This window comes from Lagopus muta, chromosome 2 (assembly GCF_023343835.1).
Source record: "Lagopus muta isolate bLagMut1 chromosome 2, bLagMut1 primary, whole genome shotgun sequence".
Taxonomy (NCBI): Eukaryota; Metazoa; Chordata; class Aves; order Galliformes; family Phasianidae; genus Lagopus; species Lagopus muta.
In genome coordinates this window covers 9,082,642-9,102,264 of record NC_064434.1, presented here as the reverse complement: position 1 = coordinate 9,102,264, position 19,623 = coordinate 9,082,642, and the positions used below count along the sequence as shown (strand labels likewise).

Here is a 19,623-nt window from a genome sequence, read left to right as displayed (position 1 = left end):
ATCACAACATGAGATAACACATATTGCTTCTGAATATTATAGTCCCAACAAACGCTGCTTTACCCTGCAAGGCAGAAAAGAAGATGCTGTGATCTCCCATTGCGTCTTGCTCTGAAACAAAGCTCTGGTCACCATTCAAGCCCTATCCACCTCCCCTTTGTCTTTGGGCATCTCCAGGAAGGCAGAAACAAGAGCTGAAAGAAGCCAGAAAAGGAATAAGGAACTTGCCTGGATGCAGGGACAACTTTATGTCTGTAAGAGCCATCCAGGGAACAAGAGTAAAGATTAAAGACATGTTGGAGCAAACTTCTGGGCCAGCCATGCTGTTTCCACCCATGGAGCTTCTTGAAGAAAATCAAACAAACACCTATCAGGAATGTCCTTAAATCTGGTTAATCTGGGCCCCTTGAGCAAGTTAAAGCCATCTATGGTCTGTCTGAGCTGCCTTCTAGTCTTGACGTGTCATGTCAAACCTTGACAAGTGCTTTTGAAACTCCAGTTTTCCCAGGGAGGCAAAATCTGAACCTTCAACTGAAGAACCTTTTGAAAGAGATCCTCTCCAGAGTTCTCTGCAAATCCAACAGCAACAAAGAAGGGCAGAGTCCCATTTTTTTTACCTAATCCCTTTTGCAAGCCCTGTCTGGCTTTTGCTTTTCTGGAGTTGCTTTGTTTTATTTTTACTCTATCTGCTGGTACAGGAAACGCTCCACAGATGTGCGGTTACTCAAGGTTGTGAGAGCAGTAATAGATCTGTCTGCTGGTAGTTGAGACGGACTGACTTCTTTTAACATGGCCACAGACACAGGATGAATGATAAATTAATCTGCTTCTCACTCGTGATATAAATAAAAGAAAAACCCTTCTGAACGGCCTTATTTAGCTTCCAACATCAACCACACACAACGCACTGCGATGAAAACATCACGGTAAAAGTCACAGCATCGGAGACACGGAGCTGGTAAGGACATGCCCACAGCCAGGCTTTTTATTTCAAAGCTGTTAGAAGTCCCAGCTACAACGACTGTAATGACAGCACGGAGCTCTTCCGGCCGCGGAACGCCACAAAACCTGGCAGGACAGCAGGACAGCGCCGGCCTCAAGCCCCCCAGGGCCGGGGAACCGCGCCCTCAGCCACCGCACCCTCAGCCGCCTCCCAGCGCCAGCCGCCCCATCCCGGCCGGTACCTGGTGGTGACCAGCACGGCGGGCGCCGCGCTGTGCTGCATGGCGGGGAATCGGGCTCCTTCCGGCCCGCCCCGGGAGCAGAGGCCGCTGAAGGCAGCTGAGCGGCCGTCACGGGGTTCCGCCTCCCTCTGGCTGCGGTCCGGCCGGATGTGTGTCGGCTGCGGTGCAAAAGGGGCGCTGGGAAGCGTCGGGAGAAAAGAACGCGTTGCCACGTAGTCGGCAGGATTCGAACCTGCGCGGGGAGACCCCAATGGATTTCTAGTCCATCGCCTTAACCACTCGGCCACGACTACACCGGCGCGCAGAGTAGCTGGCAGTGAAACTGGAGTAATTTCTCTCCGGTTTGCAGTCCTAAGCTGTGTCACCGCGGGGGTTTCAGCCCTTCCTCGGACAGGAGATGCTCCAGGCCCTAAATCATCTTTGTGGCCGTCTGATGGACTCTCTCTAGGAGATCCCCATCCTTCTTGAACTGAGGAGCCCAAAACTGAACGCAGCACTCCAGATGTTACCTCAGCAGGGCAGAGGAGGGGGAGGATCTCCTCCCTCCATTTGCTGGCCACGCTCCCCTTAATGCACCCCAGGATACCATTTTCTTTCTTGGCCACAGTTGCACACTGCTGGCTCACAGCCAACCATGACACCCGGGTCCTTTATCACAGAGCTCATTTCCAGCAGCTCAGCCCCCAACCTGTACTGATGCATGTGGTTATTCCTCCTGACATGCATTGCCCTACACTTGCTCTTACTGACCCTCATCAGGTTCCTCTCAGCTCAAGTCTGCAGCCTGTCCAGGTCTCGCTGACTGGCAGCACAGCCTTCAGGTGTGTCAGCCACTCCTCTCAGCTTTGTGTCTTACTGAAAGAGAAATGGAAATCAAACCTCTTTTGGGTGCCCAGAGGGAGAAGCAGCACCCAGGGGAAGATTAGTGTTTTTGTTCCAGACATGGGCAGCTGAAGGAGTCAGGGATGTGATGGGCTGCACATCCTATGCCATCAAAAGCATCACAGAATTGTAGAATCATAAACAAACAAACAAACAAACAACCTCAAATCTGACAGAAGCAAGCTGTATGATGTACATAGAGCTGTTTGCTGGAGCTGAACAATTATCTTGCCTTTATCAGAAGCAAAGAACTTATCTCCGAAAGTTTGGAGTACAATTTCACAGAATCACAGAATGGTGGAGGTTGGCAGGGACCCCTGGGTCCATCTGGCACAACTCCTTCTCAAGTAGGGGCACCCAGGGCAAGAGAGCCCATAACCCATCTGTGTTCCACTTTGTGCCTATGGCCTCTTGCAAAAAAGCAACATTTCCATGCTACTTTGGGTGCTACATAGAAAATTTCTGCCATTGAACTGACATTTTTTATCTTTTTTTTTTTTTTTTTCCCCCTGGCAGAAAAGTTGCCATGGGTGAGTGTTGCTCAGACCAAGCACTCAACCCATCAGTCACAGTAGCAGTGGGATTCCTTCACGCTCTTGATCATCAGCTGGAGACATGCTGGGAAAGGCCAGCAGAAGGATATACAGCAAATCTAAGAATTAATAGCAGTAACAGTGTAGCATCACTAACAGTACGTTTTCCTACCAATATTTGGGGAAACCTCAACTGCTCCTCTCAACCTCGTGGGTGTCTTATCTTCATCTATGAGTGAGCAAAGGAGAGAGGAAGAAACTCTCTCAGCCTTAAGCACTACCTTCTTCTGGACTACTAGTCTTTCTTTCTGCCTTTTAACTCTTCAATATTGACTGGTTTGGTTGGTTGGTTGGTTGATTTATTTTTATCCATTCATATGACAGGTTGGATATTAGGAAAAATTTCTTCTCAGAAAGAGTGAAGAGGCTGGAACAGGGAGTCCAGGAAAGCAGGGAAGTTGCCAACCCAGGAGATGTTTAAGGAAAGGGTAGGTGGAGTGCTTAGGGACATGGTTCAGTGGGCAGTGTTGGTGGTAGGTGAACAGTTGGACTAGATGAATTTAGAGGTCTTTTCCAACCTTAATGATTCTATGTTTCAGTGACAGCTCCAAACTGAAGAAAGTATTCAAAGAAAAGGAGGCCAGTATGATTTCAGTCAACGACCTCTAGAAAGTGGAGAAAAATGAACAGGAGAGAAGTAATTAAGCTCAGTAGATGGATAAAGGAACTTCATTTGTGTTGAAGATGTATGAGCATTCAGAAGTGTCCATATAAGAGGAGCTCATGCTGAAATATGGTCTCATCCTGAAAATCTACATTAAGAGCTTTCCACAATACAAATGTAATGGAAAAGGCAGATTTTAAACACAGAATTTAAGGAGAGATGCTTATAACCTCAGTAGATCATGTAGCAGCTTCATTGGTGAAGTGGCTATTCCAGTCTCACCATCAGCATTAAAAACACTTTATTATGTAACAAAAATAACATGAAAATGTGGTGAGTTATTTTCAGACCTCAGAACTGTGATACCTAGTATAGGCAATGACAATTACATTACAGTACCCTTACAGATCTCATGATTTTGGGATACCTTTTTAACATATGGTTCAGTAATACAGTGGTGGCTGGTAAATGAGTTGGTATAATCATTTTCCCAAACTTTCCACTAAATCCCTCGTAAGAACCAAAAATTGTTCCTACTCTCCTGTCTTCATACCTATCTGCCCTTCTTTCTTGCTGCACAAGCTGGAGAAACTCCTGCATGTGCTTCCTTCACAATGGGAAGAATGTCCCATGGAAGAAGTAAAGTCAAGAAGACCCTGCCCAGACATTCAGCATAAGCCTGTGGGTATTGCAGACTCCATGCCACAGACAGCCCGATGAATGCTCAGGGAAGGTGAGCTGTTTGTTTCTGGATTAATTCTTCTGTCCACTAGAGAGCACTCAAATCTAACCAATAAACCATGACAGGTTGCTGGTGCTGACTGCAGCCCCGTACTGCGTCTCACCCTTTGGGACCCAGCTCTGGAAGCTGTCTCAGAGTCCCGTCTATCTTCTGGCTGGGAGCACAGCCCTGGCTGGGTGTGATTCTTGGCAGCTCTCAGGTTTTCTTTTCATCTCCCCCAAGCTAACAGACCTGCAGCAGTGAGTTTATAGGTCTCAGGGGAATTATCCGCCAACTTTTGGATCCCTGGCAAAATGCTCTGCTTGTAATCCATGGATGTGGAGAAATCAAAGCCCTGCATAGGGTATAGCAAGTAAAATGGAGGGGCCGGGGGGAAGCAAGGACAAGGGAATGTGCTTCCATACAAAAGAAATTGGCTATGAAAACACATTTTAAAAGCTGAAATGAAACTTTTTCAGCCTAGATCATATTGAGAGAAATACAATATCATTTAATTACTGCACTGGAGTAATAGGATTCCAGTGAGATGATCGGTCACTTTATCATTTCTACCACTATTTGTTTTCAGATGACAATTACAGAACCCAGATGCAAACCACTAGGAGATTTTATATTAAGTCCAGAATGCTGTGTGAGTTTCAAAGGTAACAGAAATGCTAGATTTAAAGTTCACTGTTGTTATATGATGTGGTAAGGCTGTTGATAGCCTGTCAAAGCAGCCTTCTAATCTACACACCTCCTAAACTGAGGATCAATTTATTCTGGGAAGAAGGGAGGAGAGATATATTGCTGTTCTTCATTATACCTCATGTTTTTCCCTCCTCTAAACAGTTAACCTGTAATATGACGATCCCATGTCAGGAATAATCCAATAAAAACCATAGGTAATCCCTGATGAAAGATAACCTGGCTCTTGCCCTGTTGTGGTCCTAGAATTAAAATTCCCTGTCTCTGAAATTTGGGAGACCAATGTAAATCATGGATAAAATTCATGGTAGACAGCTGGAAAGAAAAGATGAGGTTTTCTGGTTTGCCTCAATTTAAAAATAAAGTAAAATAAAAGAAACCATGCAATACAAAATATATATGTATATAATTCTATATTATTCAAAAATGGCAGTAGAAACTACAGACTTCCTCCCTTCCTCCCTCCCTCCCTCCCTCCCTCCCCTCCTTCCTTTCCTTCCTTTCTCCCTTCCTCCCTTTTTCAATGTGCAATGAAAAGAGTATTTCCCCAAAGGTGAAGGTGAAGATCAGTCAGCAACAGCACATTTACAGCTAGACTCCCAAATATCTTGCCATTTTTTTCATGTACTTCTTCACCATGCTTAACCTAAGCTGTTGTTTACCTTGGTTTTCATCACTCCCACCAGGTAAGCTCTGGAGGTATTTATCATAGAATCACAGAATCATATATCATATATCATGGACAATAATCATATATCATGGACATAAGTCCATGTTCATTTATTTGATTGGATATAAACAGGAGCCCAAGGTCTGCTTGGTTTTGGTGCTTACTCTTGTTGTTCAGCACCTGTGTGGAAACGATTCCCTTTACGAAGACCCTGTCTGGACCTCTTTCATCAAAAGAAATACCTTTAGTGATCAGATACCTAAAAATCACACCAGCCTTGCTAGAATAAGGCTTTGAAAGAATGACTGCAAGACTGCACAGGCAGGAATGATCTAGGTTTTCAACACAGAAACCCATCAGCTAACCTGCCTTGGTCTCTAGCATCTCCAGAGCACCATTAGCATTAGTAAATCAAACAATGCCTGGGAGCAAGGACTGGCACTCTGTCAGTGCTGTGACTTTATTAAAAGGATTCCTGATGTGTTTTCATGGCCTCAAGTTGTGCCAGTGGAGATTCAGGTTGAACATTAGGAAATACTTCCCTGTGAGGATGGTCAGGAGCTGGCACAGGCTGCCCAGGGAGGTGGTGGAGTCACCGTCCCTGGAGGCGTTCAAGGAACATTTAGATGTTGTACTAAGGGACATGGTTTAGTGGGAAATACTGATGATATGTGGATGGTTGGACTGAATGATCTTGGAGGTCTTTTCCAACTTTGGTGATTCTATGGTTATGTGATTTTCAGCCTAGAACTGTGCTGAGCAGTTCCTGGACAATTCAGTTTTTAAGACAAGCCAGGGACCGTTCCTATCCAGCACTCTGGTCAGCAGCTCTGGAGGCTAAGGGAGCTCAGGCATCTGCACATAGGCTTGTCCATATCAACCACCTTGCTACCAAAGAATGGTCCTACATTTAATTTGCTTGTATAGATGTAGCCCAGATGGCTCGTTCTGCTTCCACAATCATGTCCACCTGGAGAGCTCACTGGATGGTTTAACAGCCTTTACATTTACAGCCTGTCTTATGCAAACATTACAGTTCACTGTACAGGAGATGAACTGTTGAGAAGATGTAGAGTATGATTCACTTGCAATTTCCACATCACTAAATCTTCAAAGCCCAGGAAGACCCTTAAGTCTCTTTGTGCCTTTGGCTCTCATTAAAACTGCCAGCCCAGGCTTAGTTTGTGCCATAGGGTGAGGCACCACAGAATGGACATAGGCAGAATTTATCACCTCCTTATCTCAAAAGCAAAGTGCTGGTTAGTAATCTGCTATCTGCCTTCCAGGCCATCATTTCATCTCATACAGTCACATCAAATCATTTCCTGCTGTACTTCCACTCTGGTTGCAGCGCAGGGAGCCACAAATGCCATATTTTTCATTTACTGATTAATGTATGGGATTAATGCAAGAATGACAGAACTCCCAATACATTGCTGATGTGACTCATAGCAGTGGTGTGGTGCTCAAGGATTTCTTCTGGCTATATCAGGAATACGCATCTTGTGTATTTTATTCTGATGGTTGTCTTCTATGGGAACGTGTTCTGTTCAGGTGCTTAAATAGGCAGCTAGGATCATTCTGCAGGCTGCAAGCTGTAGATATGTACACATGACCATGTGCCACTGTACTGTATTAGGAGAGAGAGGTCTTTGCTAACAGGGCATTTTACATCCCACCCTGCAATGTGCATCTTTGGCTTTGCACACACAGCTGTCCCTGCTCAGGGGTCTGCCTTCTGCTTTAGTGGGAGCACCACATGGGCAGGGACTGCACATTTACCCGGACAGAGACTCTCAGGCAAAATCTTGTTCTGATTTAGATTTGGTAAAACTGTGTCAAGTTACCTTCAGAGCCTTGAGAGAGATGTGATATTATAATTATTGTCGTGTATTTGTTAACTTGAGGGCTTTTTGAGACAGAGTTGAGGCAACGCAAAACAAGATGGAGCTTCACCTGGTACAGCTGCAACCTGCTGCTGCCTTCCACGCTCCACCTGCGCCCCACAAACCACCCAACACAGAGGTTTTCTGTTATGAATCCCTTCACCAGGAGATGGTGCTCCTGTCCCGGCAGTCAGCTCTGCTGCAAGCCGGACCATTCCCTCTGCTCCCGGCTTGGTGATGGTGCTCGGTCCCTTGCAGCAACCCTGTAGCAGATGAAGCAGGGGATGGCATGTATGTATGCCCCCTGTTTGCCCCCGCTGCCCCCACATCTCATCAGTGTCCCCAGCATGACTGGTATGGGACCAGAGCTCCCACCTGTTCATACCTCACACCTCATGCTGTTAGCTGTGCTTAGAAGGGATGGATCCACCTGTTGATTCCTGCCCGAAGGGATATTCCCAACAAGGAGAGAATATGCCCTACTTACAGGGGACAGACTTGCTTTGCCAGATCCCTGTCATATAGAGAATTATTGGTTTGACCTTATGGACTTCAGCTGATGTAGCTCCACTGGGCTGATCTATAGCTGAAAATAGGAGCGTTGAATTGAATATGAGAGCAAAACCCATGTTTGACAAGGAATAAACAATACCAAGGTATGGGAAGGTAACCGAAAGGGAAAATATCTCTCAGCTGGATTCCTTGGTTAGTGCTGTAGGAACCACCTTTGGAGGTCTCGCTCCCCTTCCAAAAGATAAGAATCATAGAATGGCCTGGGTTGAAAAGGACCACATTGATCATCTAGTTTGAACCCCCCCCGCTATGTGCAGAATCACCAACCACTGCCCAGAGCCACATCCAGCCTGGCCTTGAACACCTCCAGGGATGGGGCATCCACAACATCCTTGGGCAACCCTTCCAAAGGGCTTTATTTTTCCAGAGATGGCTGAACTCTTGGCAAAGTATTTCTCTAAATCTCCTGGCCCTTAGCTAGAGCATAGTGGTCAAATAAAAAGTGGTGGACATTCAACTCAGAGCAGTGTGTGCTCTCTGGGCCTGAAGCAAAACATCCTACAGGACTTTGGATCCATTTGATGTTGCATGCATTGACTTTGTACCTTAATTTGTCTTACCTTCCCTGGCTATCCCTGTACAGACAATCAGAAAAAAATCAGCGTGGCTTCAGTTTTAGTAACTTTTGGAAAGACTTGCTGGGAACATGGTTAGTGGGCATGGTGGTGATGGGTTGATGGTTGGACAAGATGATCCTAGACATCTCTTCCAACCTGAGTGATTCTATGATAAGATTTGGAAAGAAAATGATGCTGTTCTTGGTTACTTGCTGAGCTGGCCCTGCTGTCACTTGTAGCCATCTCAATAGAAGAAGTTTGCTAAGTGAAGCCCCAAGAGACTTCTTGTGTGGTCACCACATGAGAACATATTCTTCCAAATAACCACAAGCATTACACATCGTGACCACTGCAAACTTGCTCAAGACTTGAAAATTTGGTGGAGCCCCGCTGAGTTGGCTGATGGAAACAGCCACAAACACCCCAGCTTTGAGGCCTGGGGGAAGTTGTCACTACAGTTCAATTTTGTTCCATCAAGCAGTGCTGATGAAGGGGAAGGTGAACAGCTATGGAGACAGAGGACTCAGGGAACATGGCTATGGCACTGGGTTCATGGTCATTCTTTGAGGATCTCTTTTCTGCCTCATTTTCCTCCTTTGGGACCTGGTGGGGTGCTCTGTTCTGATTATGTCACATAACTCCTTCTTCCCTGTGGTCAGGAGCACCTCTAGGGGGGCCCTTTGTGCTGGATGAGTCCCAGGCTGGCACCTTGCCCACAGGTGAAAAAGAGGATGGCAGGGGAGAGCCCACCCTACCTGGGACTCAGCCCTCCATAGAAACATCTGGGGTTTTGCTCCACATGTAAAGGTACCCTTCCTTCCAAAAACCCATCTAGAACTGTGCTGTGGAGAGGCTGTGATGATCCCTGGTACACAAGCATTAGCTATGCCTTACTGGAGACAGGTTCTTTAGGTTCTCTCTTGTACTAGAGACAGGTTCTTGGGGAAACATAGAAACAGATGTGGCCCTTTAGCTTCACCTTAGGTTCTAGACTTCTGGTTCATTCAGTATAGAATCATAGAATCCTTAAGGTTGGAAAACACCACTAAGATCATGGAGTCCAACTATCCACCCATCCCCACTATAGCCAGTGATCATGTCCCTCAGTGCCACATCTCCACATCTCCACCTGCAGAGACAATGCCTCCACCACCCCCCTGGACAGTTTGTCAGTTCATGCTGGAGTTACCAGGAGGATTTGTAGGAGCAGGAAGAGAGAGAGCAGGGAATGGGTCTCACCATGCTGGTGGTGGGCCACCGTGGGCAATGGGGAGTGCCCTTGAGAGGAACAAGCCTCTTCGCTGGTGAAGTCAAATGGACATAAAATCTCCCGTGGTTATATGGGTGTTTTTTCTGTATAAACTTGCTAATTGAGTTGTAAAATAAAACTACAGCCTTTCCTCTCCAATTTCTGCTGCTGCAGCCGCGTGCTAATTTGGTTTTGGAAGGGGGCTGGTAGAAGGTGGCCCTTTGCCAGAGTGAAGTTATGCACAGAAGGGTTTGCACTGGGAGAGCTGGGAGTGTGTGCTCTGAGCAGGGCAGGAGTTGGGGTGGTTCAGGCAGCTTCTGCAGCTGGGCTGGGCCGATGGAAATTGAAGAAAACCCAAAAGGGTTTGGATAAAGCTGCAATGGAGAACAGATGGGAAACTCCGGCACCTCCATGGATGCTGGGCAGTGGAGAGGGGTGGGCTGTGGGATTGCACAGCCAGGCAGGATTTGCTGTGTGCACACGTGCCCGTGGGGCCATGTGCTGATGTGGGTATGTGTGCCTGTTGTGTGAATGTGTGCCCCAGTGAATGTGGCACTGTGTGGTGCTGCTCTGGGGCTGGAAAACTGGAGAAAAAGAAAACTCGGGTGCTCTGTTGTGTCCGTATTGTTTTAATTTTTAGCAGATAGACTGAAAAAATGCGATGGCAGATCTGAGCGCCCTGAATTTGGAGCAGCCTGGAGTTCCTTGTGTGTGGAATCATTGGAAGGGACCTCTTAGAGTGGGAAGGGACCTCTAAAGGCCATGTAGTCCAACTCCTGCGGTGGACAGGGACACCTGCTCCATCAGGTTGCTCAGAGCCCCATCCAGCCTGACCTTGAATGAATGTGTGCCTCCATTGACACCATTTTTCACCTTTCACCATTCTCTGTGAAATTGTCTGCTCTGGAGGAATCCAGGAAGGAGGCTCCAACACCATTGCACTGAGCCCAAAAGTTCAAAGATGGACTTCTGAAGCTCATTACATCCTTCCCCTGGCCCTTTCATTCCTTTCCTATTGGGAAGAGAGCGCATGAGAAGCTGGGAGCTCCACGTGTGGCACAGCCCATCGGGCAATTCTTTACTCAAAGAGAGGGGAGGCACTGACACAGCTGCCCACAGTGGCTGTGGGTGCCCCATCCCTGATGGCATTCAGTGCTGGGTGGGATGGGGCTCTGGGCAGCCCAGTCTGGAGGGGGGCTATCAGCCCACAGCAGAGGGCTGGGTGATCTTTAAGTTCCCTTCCAACCCAAGCTACTCTGTGATTCTATGGTGCCACTGGTGGAGGTGGGACTGGGACAGCATGGGTCTCTTCTGCCTTTCCCTGTTGGGGAATGGCTGCTCTGAGCGTTCAGCCTCTGTGGGATGGTGATGTTGGTTGGCATTAGGAACTGACGGGCTGACAGAGCACCTGTAGGATGACAGCAGGAAGAAACGCGAGAGGCTGCAGTGATAAATGCTTGTGAGAAGAGTTCGGCTTTTTTTTGGGGGGGGGGGAGGAAGGGAAGAGGAAAAAAAAAAAAAAAAAAAAAAGCCGTGTTTGTTTTGGCCAAACGTTTACATTCCTTCCAATAAATCATCGCGGCACTTGTTTTTGTATTTGTGGAGAAATCGCAACAGACATAAGCAGGGACTTAAGAGACTTGAAATAACATCCCGGTAAATACCCAAGTTGTTATTTTAATCGAGGCCCGAGGAAACATCTGAATTTTACCAAGGAAACCCTCCTTGGTGCGGGGGGGAAACATCACCCCGCGCCCGCCCGGGGCTTTGTTCCACCGCGGGGCGGAATTACCGCTCGGAGTCCGCTCCTCGGGGCCGCCCCATCGCCCCAAACGGAGGGGGGGGGGGCACCTTGCGTACCGCGGGCCGGGGATCCCTACCCGGAACGTGTGCCGCGAGACAGAGGTGCGGGGCGTGAAACAGAGCCGGGGAGCGAGGGCAGCGCTCCAAAGGAAATAAGCAAAGGCCGGAGGCGCTCCCCGCCCAAAATAAGGCCCGACGAGAGCGACCCCGCAGCTCGGGGAGCCGTCGGAGGGCCGCGCTCCGACCCGCGGGACGCCGCGTCGGGAGCACTGAGCGCGGCCACGGGACGCGCGCGGGGGGCGGACCGGGGCGCGGGGGCCCCCCCGGCTCTCACCTGCGGCCGAGGGCGGGGCGGGGGGCGGGCGGCCGGCAGGGGGCGCCGCGGGCGGCGGCGGGAGGCGGCCGGCGGCGGCGGCGACGACGGCGGCGGCGGCGGCGGCGGGCGAAGACGATGTTCAAAAGCGGGCGGGGAGCGGCGGCGGCAGCAGCACAGCGTCGAGCGCCGCGCCGCCGCCATGCGCCTCCGCGCCGCCGCCGCCGCCCTCTGCCTCTGCCTGCTGGGCGCCTGCCGCCTCCGCCGCGGGCCGCAGGCCGCCGCCGCTCCCCAGCGACCCCCGGCAGCCGCGCCTTCCTCCTCCTCCGCCTCCTCCTCCTCCTCCTCCTCCGCCGCCGCCGCCGCCTCCCCCTTCTCCTCCCCGCCGCGGAGGGACGGGGCGCTCCGCAACGGCACGGTGGTGCCGCACCGCTACATGGTGACCCTCTACCAGCGCCTGGCCGCCCGACGAGGCGCTGCCGCCCGCCCCGTCGGCACCGTCACCGGCTTCGTGGAGCGGCTGCGGGGCGGTGAGTGCGGGGCCGGGCGGCGAGAGGGGGAGCGCACGTCGGGGATGTGCGCGGGACGGGGATGGAGATGGAGATGGAGATGGAGATGGAGATGGAGATGGAGATGATGGAGATGAGCGTCGGTTGGGACGGGGCGGCGCGCTTGAATGGAGCCGTGAGCGGGACGGGACAGTGCGTGGGGATGGAGCTGCGTGGGGATGGGGCTACGCGTGAGCCCCGCGGGGCAGTGCGTGGCTGTAGGGTGCGGGTATGAGAAGGGCTGGGTGGAAGCAAGCGCGAGGCAGAGCTCCGATCCTCTCCCACCCGTGGCGTTGCCCATAGGGATGCGCCCACCGCCGGGATCGGGGACGGCACTGCGGCTGCGGTGGCCCGCGTTGGGTCTGTGTTTCTTTGCCCCATTCATACCCGCGGATCCGATGATTTTGAGTTGAGCGGACACACATCGATCTTTTTTTTTTTTTTTTTCTCCCATGTGCGCTTACACGCACTGTGTCGTCCCGACAAAAGTTTTCGCGGGGTGAAAAAAATAATTAAATCAGACCCTCTTGCCCTCCCCAGATGGAATACAATGGGAAGCCGAAGGGAACGGCAGCTCCCGGCTCCCTCTGTGCCCGGATTCCCGCAGCCTCTGTACTCTGCCCGGCAGCGGCACTGAGGTTCAGCGGGGGAGCAGCCGGGACGGGGCGGGGGGAGATGCTGCGGGGTGAGCTCTGCGAAGGGATCCCGTTATCCGGCCCCTCTGGAACTGAAGATTTGCTTTAAAAGAAAATAATAATAATAATAATTATAAGAAAGGACGGGGAGAAAGCTGTTTCCCAGCCGCAGCGCAGCTGCGAGTCGGGGAGAGTGCGGGGCTCAGGCATGGCAGTGTGCAGCGGTCCGGTTTCTTATTAGAGAGGAGAAAAGAAGAAACCTCAGACCTCATTCATCTCCCCTTCTCTCACCCCCTCCAGCTCTTCTTTTTATTTATCTATTTCTTTTTAAATTAACATCTGGTATATCAACGGTGCCAGAAACGGCACAAGTCTGCATTTGGGCTGTGCGTGCACGCCGTTGGACTCAATGATCTTTATGAGTCCCTTCCAACTCCGGGTATTTGCTGTTTCTATGAAAAAAAAAACAGGGACAAATTCAGCTTCTGGAATGCGCCCGTGTCAGACACCCCGAGGCAGCACCCAGTGCCTGCAGGGGACAATGGGATTTCCCCTGTTCTTTGCTGGGGGGACGCGGGAGCGGGAGGGCACTCGCTCGGAGCCATCCCTCCGACCCCTCCTTCCTCCCCGTTCTTTTTCCACCCCTGAACGCGGTGACACCGCCGGGACAGAGGGCTGTTTCCCTCCCGCCGGGCTGCTCAGCCCTTCTCCCATTGCTACCATTCACTGCTTGTCCCGCGCACCTCCGTTACGAGCGCTCGGCTTATTCTGGCTGGGTTTGATATTGTGCCGTTTTTTTTTTCTCCTTTTTTCTATTTCTTCTAATTTTTTTTCTTCTTCTTCTTTTTTCCTCTTTTTCCCTCCTTTTTCCTCCTCCTTTTTTCTTTTTTTTTTTTTCCTGTGTTCTTCTTGTATTTTTTTTTCTTGTTCTTTTTGCATTTCTTTTCTTTTCTCCCTCCCAGATGCCTCCCCGTCCGCCCCCGAGCAGCACTACCTCTTTGACATCTCCAGCCTGCCCGAGGCAGAGGAGGTGACGGGCGCAGAGCTGCGGGTCCTACGCTCCCTCCCTGCAAACCGCAGCCTGGCCCTGTCCCCCGAAGGCACCTTCCACCACCTGCTCCTCTCCACCTGCTCCGGTCGGGCCGGCGAAGAGCCCAGGCTGCTGGACTCCAGAGCAGCCGATGTTCTGGATGCAGGCTCCAGATGGGAGGTGTTTGACGTCTGGGAAGCGCTTCGAGACCGCAGGGAGAGGCCCCCAAAGGGCAAACTGCTGTGCTTCGTGCTGAGGGTGGTGTCGGATCGCTCGGGCCGCCTCCTGCCCCCTCGGCAGCTGGGATTCGGCAAACCCCATCCGCAGCCCCTCGAGCGAGCGCTGCTCGTGGCTTTCTCCCGCACCCAGAGGAAGGAGAACCTCTTCAAGGAGATCCGGGAGAGGATGAAGGTGCTGGGCAGCCCTCCCTTGCTGGAGCCTCCTGATCCCGGCCGGGAGGAGTACCCCAAGCGGAGGAAGAGGAGGACCACCATCGCTGCCCGCTCTGGGGGCAAAGGCCATGGGAAGAAGGCGAAGACGCGCTGCAGCAGGAAGCCCCTACACGTCAACTTCAAGGAGCTGGGCTGGGACGACTGGATCATCGCCCCGTTGGATTACGAGGCGTATCACTGCGAGGGGGTCTGCGACTTCCCCCTGCGCTCCCACCTGGAGCCCACCAACCACGCCATCATCCAGACCCTGATGAACTCCATGGATCCGGAATCCACCCCCCCCAGCTGCTGCGTGCCCTCCAAGCTCAGCCCCATCAGCATCCTCTACATAGACTCTGGGAACAACGTGGTGTACAAACAGTACGAGGACATGGTGGTGGAGACGTGCGGCTGCAGGTAGCAATTTCTGCGGCTCTTCCCCACCCCACCATGCCCCATTTTATATATGAATATATATATAATATATATATACATACACATTTTGGTGTGTGCCTTTCCAGGAGCCCCCTGTCCCCATGGGCTGCCCCAGGGATGGGGAAACCCTCTCTGTTCCTTTCTCAAAGTTTTGGGGCTTTCTGCATTGCCCTCGGGTTGGGGCGGTGGGAGCTTTTCTTTCTGCATGTAAGGACACCTCTTCAGAGCATCTGGGGAGAAGCAGAGTCCTGAGCTCCCCAGGGATGAGCTGCTTTGCTTGGGTTCTTATTTTTCCAAGTAATTGCTATAAAAAGGCCGGGCTCCAATCCACCTCCCTTTGGCAGCAGCTCCGTTCCTCCCTGCCTGCCCTAAGGGAGCCCGCATCCTCTGGGCAGAGACATTTAACTTGCAAAGAGCAGAGCTGAGAGGGCTGCAAATTGATAGGAAATGGGCTTAAATTGTGCCTTGAACCCCAAGAAGCCTGGTATCAATTGTGGGATGCTGCCAGGTGGCTTTCTTTACTGAGCTGCAGCTTTGTGGCTCTGCTTAGGTCAGGGATGGGATAGCTTTGGGTTTGATGATTTGGTTTTTGTTGGTGTCCAAGTTGTTGCCTTATAAATATCAGTACTCAGCTATGGAAGTTTGCTTTTGGGGAGATCAATTCCTGCTGGAAAATGTTTATTTTTTTTCTGTAAAGCTCCTCATCCTCAGAGATGTCTTAACAAAGGCAGGCAGCCTCCCTGCCCCAGACCACTTCCTTGGGCAGAAGAGAGCACCCAGCTCTCACCCAAGCAGCCCCCGCTGAGACAGTAAGACATCAGCAGGGCTCCCATCCTGTGTATCACTGCAGAGAGGTACCCTGTGGGACAATCCCAGTGTCTCTCCGTCCTCATCCCCCGGACTCCAGCAAACCTCATCCAACATCCCTAACAGCTCTTGTCCCACACCCTTAGCACAAGCATCAATCAGAGTGGGGGGATGCTGGCCCTGCAGTGTTCCCAAGCCCATCAAGCTTCCACATACCTGGCTCTTCAATCAGTGATGGTCTCCAGGTAGCTTTCCTCACTGCTGAAACATGTTTTCCTTTTTTTTTTTTTTTTCTCCTTTCCTCCAAATATTTGCTGTAGAGGTTTGTGGGCAGTTCAGTATTTATATACACATACAGTTCCTGACAGCCCCACAAGTGGCCCCAGGCCCCTTCTTGCAGGACACAGAACCATGTCCACATTCGTGCCCCAGAGAGCAAAATTCTGGCTCGGTCACTGCAGGTTTGCAGCCTGGATCAACTGCAGTAAGGGAAAATGGGGAGGTCTGGGGAGAGCACCAGAGGCTGCTGCTGGCGGCAGTGCTGTCGGTGGATTTGCCCATTTAGGAATTAATTGCCACTCTCCCCATTGGGCACCTCTGTTTCTTGGCAGAGAGCTCTTCTTTGGGCAGCCTGATGTGGGTGGCAATCCTGCCCATGGCAGGAAGTTGGAAATAAATGATCTGAAGTCCCCCTCCAACCTATGCCTTTCTATGACTCTATGATAGGTGAGGTTGGCTCCTGCCAGGGGATGCTCTCTGGGGTATCACTGCCAGGACCCTATAAAGGCATTGAAACCACCCCGTGAAGAGGTATTCCTGATCCATCTCCTCTTGCTTGAGCTGATTTCTGAGCAGTATAAATAGGAGACGAGAGGCTGAAAGCAGACAAAGGTAGATTCAGTGGACTCGGAACGATTTGAATGGATAATTGCAGGTTCCCAATCTGCTGTATTTATACAGCCTTTCCAGGAAAAAAAGAGAGGGGAAAAAAAAAGAAAAAAAAAAGAAAAAAAAAGAAAACTGAAACAGTTTCCATGCAGACTATGTTCTCCTGGAGGATTTGTCTGACCTTCAGCACCATTTTTATCTGTAGGATGTAATTACAGCAAAGCTAGAAATAGCAAGCATCTGGAAAGGGCCGTGTACCTGTGCTTGGTGCTCCCTGTGTGGGGCAGCAATGACTTAGGGACAGGGAAAAGCTGCTGAGATCCAAAAAGGCTTTGAAAGCACTGAGCTGGGACTCAAGGTGCGTGGTCAGGCCAAGGCTGGTGCATGGAACCTGTGTGTAACACCAGAGCCTGTGCTTCCAGCACCGCTTCACTGCGTCCTGGAGACCACAACCCACTGGGGTCCTGAAGCAGGGGCAGATGGAGCGGCAATGTCCTCCTGGGCTGTTTGCTGATGCTTGGCACACCCGTGAGGAAAAGTCTGGCAACCCCAAGCTGCCTTCTGCTCAGAGCTGAGCGGCAGCCGCTTCTGCGTGCGTTCGCACCATATGGATTTTAGCTCACATCTTGCTCGTGTGGCTCTCGCTGCTGGGGAGAGCAGGGAAGGGCCAGCAGTGATTTATTGGTCACACTCCCTTTGCAAAGCAAGCAGCCACTTCTGCTGCTGGCAGCCTCAGGGCTCTCTCCCACAAACCCTGAAGTGTGTGTTTAGTGGTGGTCACCCTGCCAGCTCCCCCAGAACCGCAGGCACGAGGAGCTCTCTGGCCCTCCTGTCCTCAGTGGGTCTCTGCTGAACCACGTTGGTGCATCCACTATGTTGTACCAGCCATAAGCTAGTTTATCTTTTCCATGACAAAACCAGCTGCAGTCAGCCTCTGAAGCTCCTTGTTCCTTTAGTGCCTTGCTGCATACATGAGAATGCACAGCACTCCCTGGTATTCATACTGTATCAGCAGTTGTCCTGGATGTTCAATAAATTATCAAAATCTGGAACTCCTGCTGGTGGAGGAGGACCAAAAAGAGCCCATCCTTCATCTCTGAGGATGTTTTACAGCCTCAGGATATTTAGATTGTGCTGCTGCTCTCCCTTCTGCTGGCACCACTATTAGAACAGTCCTGAATGTGCTGTGCTGTAAGGAGCCTGGGGGAAGGCATGGGCAGGGTGATGTACTCGTGTTCAGCTTCTGGCTGAGGTTGCCCAGAGAGGTGGTGGATGCCCCATCCCTGGAGACACTCAAGGTCAGGCTGGACAGGGCTCTGAGCACCTGATCAAGCTGTAGGTGTCTCTGTTCATTGCGGGGGAGTTGGACTAGATGGCCTTGAGGGTTCATTCTGACTCAAATAAGGAGCACTGAGATTTGTGGTGGCTGGGAAATGGAGAACAAGTGAGGAGAGGAATCATATCGTATTGTAGAATGGCTTAGGTTGAGGGACAGCTTAAAGCCCATCCAGTTGCACTGATGTGGGCTGATTGTGCCCCACCAGATCAGGCCGCCCAGGGCCCCATCCAACCTGATCTTGAACACCTCCAGAGAGCACTTACAGCTTCTCTGGGCAGCCTGTTTCTGAAGGCTGAGGCCTACCAGCATGGAGCCACCAGGCTGTGGGTCTGGCTGGACTCATGGTGGAGAGAGTAGAGTTCTTGCTCACACATTCAAGTGTTTTCCCAATAGCAGATGGAAGCATTTGGGTCTTCTCACTGCTATGCTGTGTTATGAACCTCCACTGATGTCTTCATTAGCAGAGCAATAATGGAAATATGGAGCTGGTTAGGGCCTGGCCACTCTGGGTGCTGTGGAATTGGCTTTGATCTTGGCTATGGGGAGAGATAGCTGTGTTCTCCATAGTGCTGTTCCACACAGAAACTTTTCTACTCCCACAGCCCTACCTTGAAGAATCATTATGGTTGGAAAAGATCTTTAAGATCAATTAGTCCAACTGTTCACCTACCATCAATATTGCCCAATAACCACATCCCTGAGAAGAGAGAGGAGGGGAGCAGGAGGAAAAGACCAAGAGCCCCAGCTGAGGGCTGAGAACTCACACTGGCTGGGCTGAGAGCTGTGAGGTGTTAGAGAACTTCCATGGGGCAGGAGAAGGGATGGCACCAGGCTCTGGTCATTGAGGAGGTGCTGAAGAGACGTGGTCCAGTTGGCTGTGATCAACTGAGAGTGGGGCATCTTCTTTGGGCAGGAAAAGGTGATCATGCAGGTTTAATTCACCCCGTGTGCTGTGAGTAGGTTAACCTGTAGGATTAAATAGTGCATAAAAGAAAGATCTGAGCATCTGAAGTGCCGTACCTTTGTAAATCAAGCTCTTGGCCCTGTGGTTTGGGGGCCTGACTCCAAAGGCCTTTCTGTGCATGGAAGAGCTGCTCTATTTGTGGTGCTCCCCAGCTTAGATGCAGCCTGGGACAATGTCAGTCCTTGTTTATCCAGTCTGCTAAACTAGCACGTATCCTACCCTTGCCCGTTCTTTTTCTGAAGTGAAGACTATCTGGAGCTCTTTTTATGACAAAATGAGCCTCTCTGCTGGTCAGTCATGGTTTTATTTATGTCTTATTTTCTTTGGTTAGAAAGGAAAATATCAGTAAATGAAAAAGGACTCAAGTTTCCAATAGCCGTATCTGTAGTAGTTAATTTTTTTGAAGCAATACTTGTATCCCTGTGTGTGCCTCTAACCTTTCCATGTATTTGTTCAGCTTTGTCAGGTCTGAGTGTGAAATATCTCTGAGAAGATAGCTCTGTAAGTGATGGTGTAAATGCATTGTTTGTATGTATTCTAAAGTTTAAATGGATTGTACATATTGGATTGTAAATGAACTGTAAACAGCAATCTATATTTTCTTGAATATATTATATAGCAGTATATATTTGTTAAATAAGTATTCTTGTATACTCTTCAATAACCTTTTTAATATTTTGTACAGATAAGTTTATTAAATATTTTATTGATAAATAGACCTCGGCAATAGTTTTCTTTCTAAGACTTGTGCCTGTGTGCCAAAACCAGACGGCTCATTTCAGAGTACATTTCCTAAGTCACAT

At 50.3% G+C, this 19,623-nt stretch overlaps 2 protein-coding genes and 1 non-coding gene across 5 annotated transcripts in view; 1 reads left to right on the top strand and 2 right to left on the bottom strand.

The window, feature by feature from the left end:
• Window positions 1-1,332, bottom strand: part of HS1BP3 (HCLS1 binding protein 3) — a 49,712-nt gene extending 48,380 nt beyond the window's left edge. For 2 of the 3 annotated variants that reach the window (XM_048935074.1, XM_048935076.1), the window contains exon 1: window positions 1,185-1,332. In XM_048935074.1, the coding sequence (XP_048791031.1) occupies window positions 1,185-1,225 (41 nt within the window). In that variant the 5' untranslated portion in view covers window positions 1,226-1,332. The remainder of the gene's footprint in view (window positions 1-1,184) is intronic. The other variant, XM_048935073.1, reaches the window with a different exon arrangement.
• Window positions 1,333-1,395: 63 nt separating this feature from the next.
• Window positions 1,396-1,477, bottom strand: TRNAS-AGA (transfer RNA serine (anticodon AGA)). Its single transcript has one exon. It is a non-coding gene; the product is annotated as a tRNA-Ser (tRNA).
• Window positions 1,478-12,093: 10,616 nt separating this feature from the next.
• GDF7 (growth differentiation factor 7) lies at window positions 12,094-19,494 on the top strand. The gene is made up of 2 exons (XM_048935079.1): window positions 12,094-12,273; window positions 13,889-19,494. Exons 1-2 carry the CDS (start codon window positions 12,180-12,182, stop codon window positions 14,806-14,808), a joined length of 1,014 nt encoding a protein of 337 aa, XP_048791036.1. The 5' UTR covers window positions 12,094-12,179; the 3' UTR covers window positions 14,809-19,494.
• Window positions 19,495-19,623: the final 129 nt, after the last annotated feature.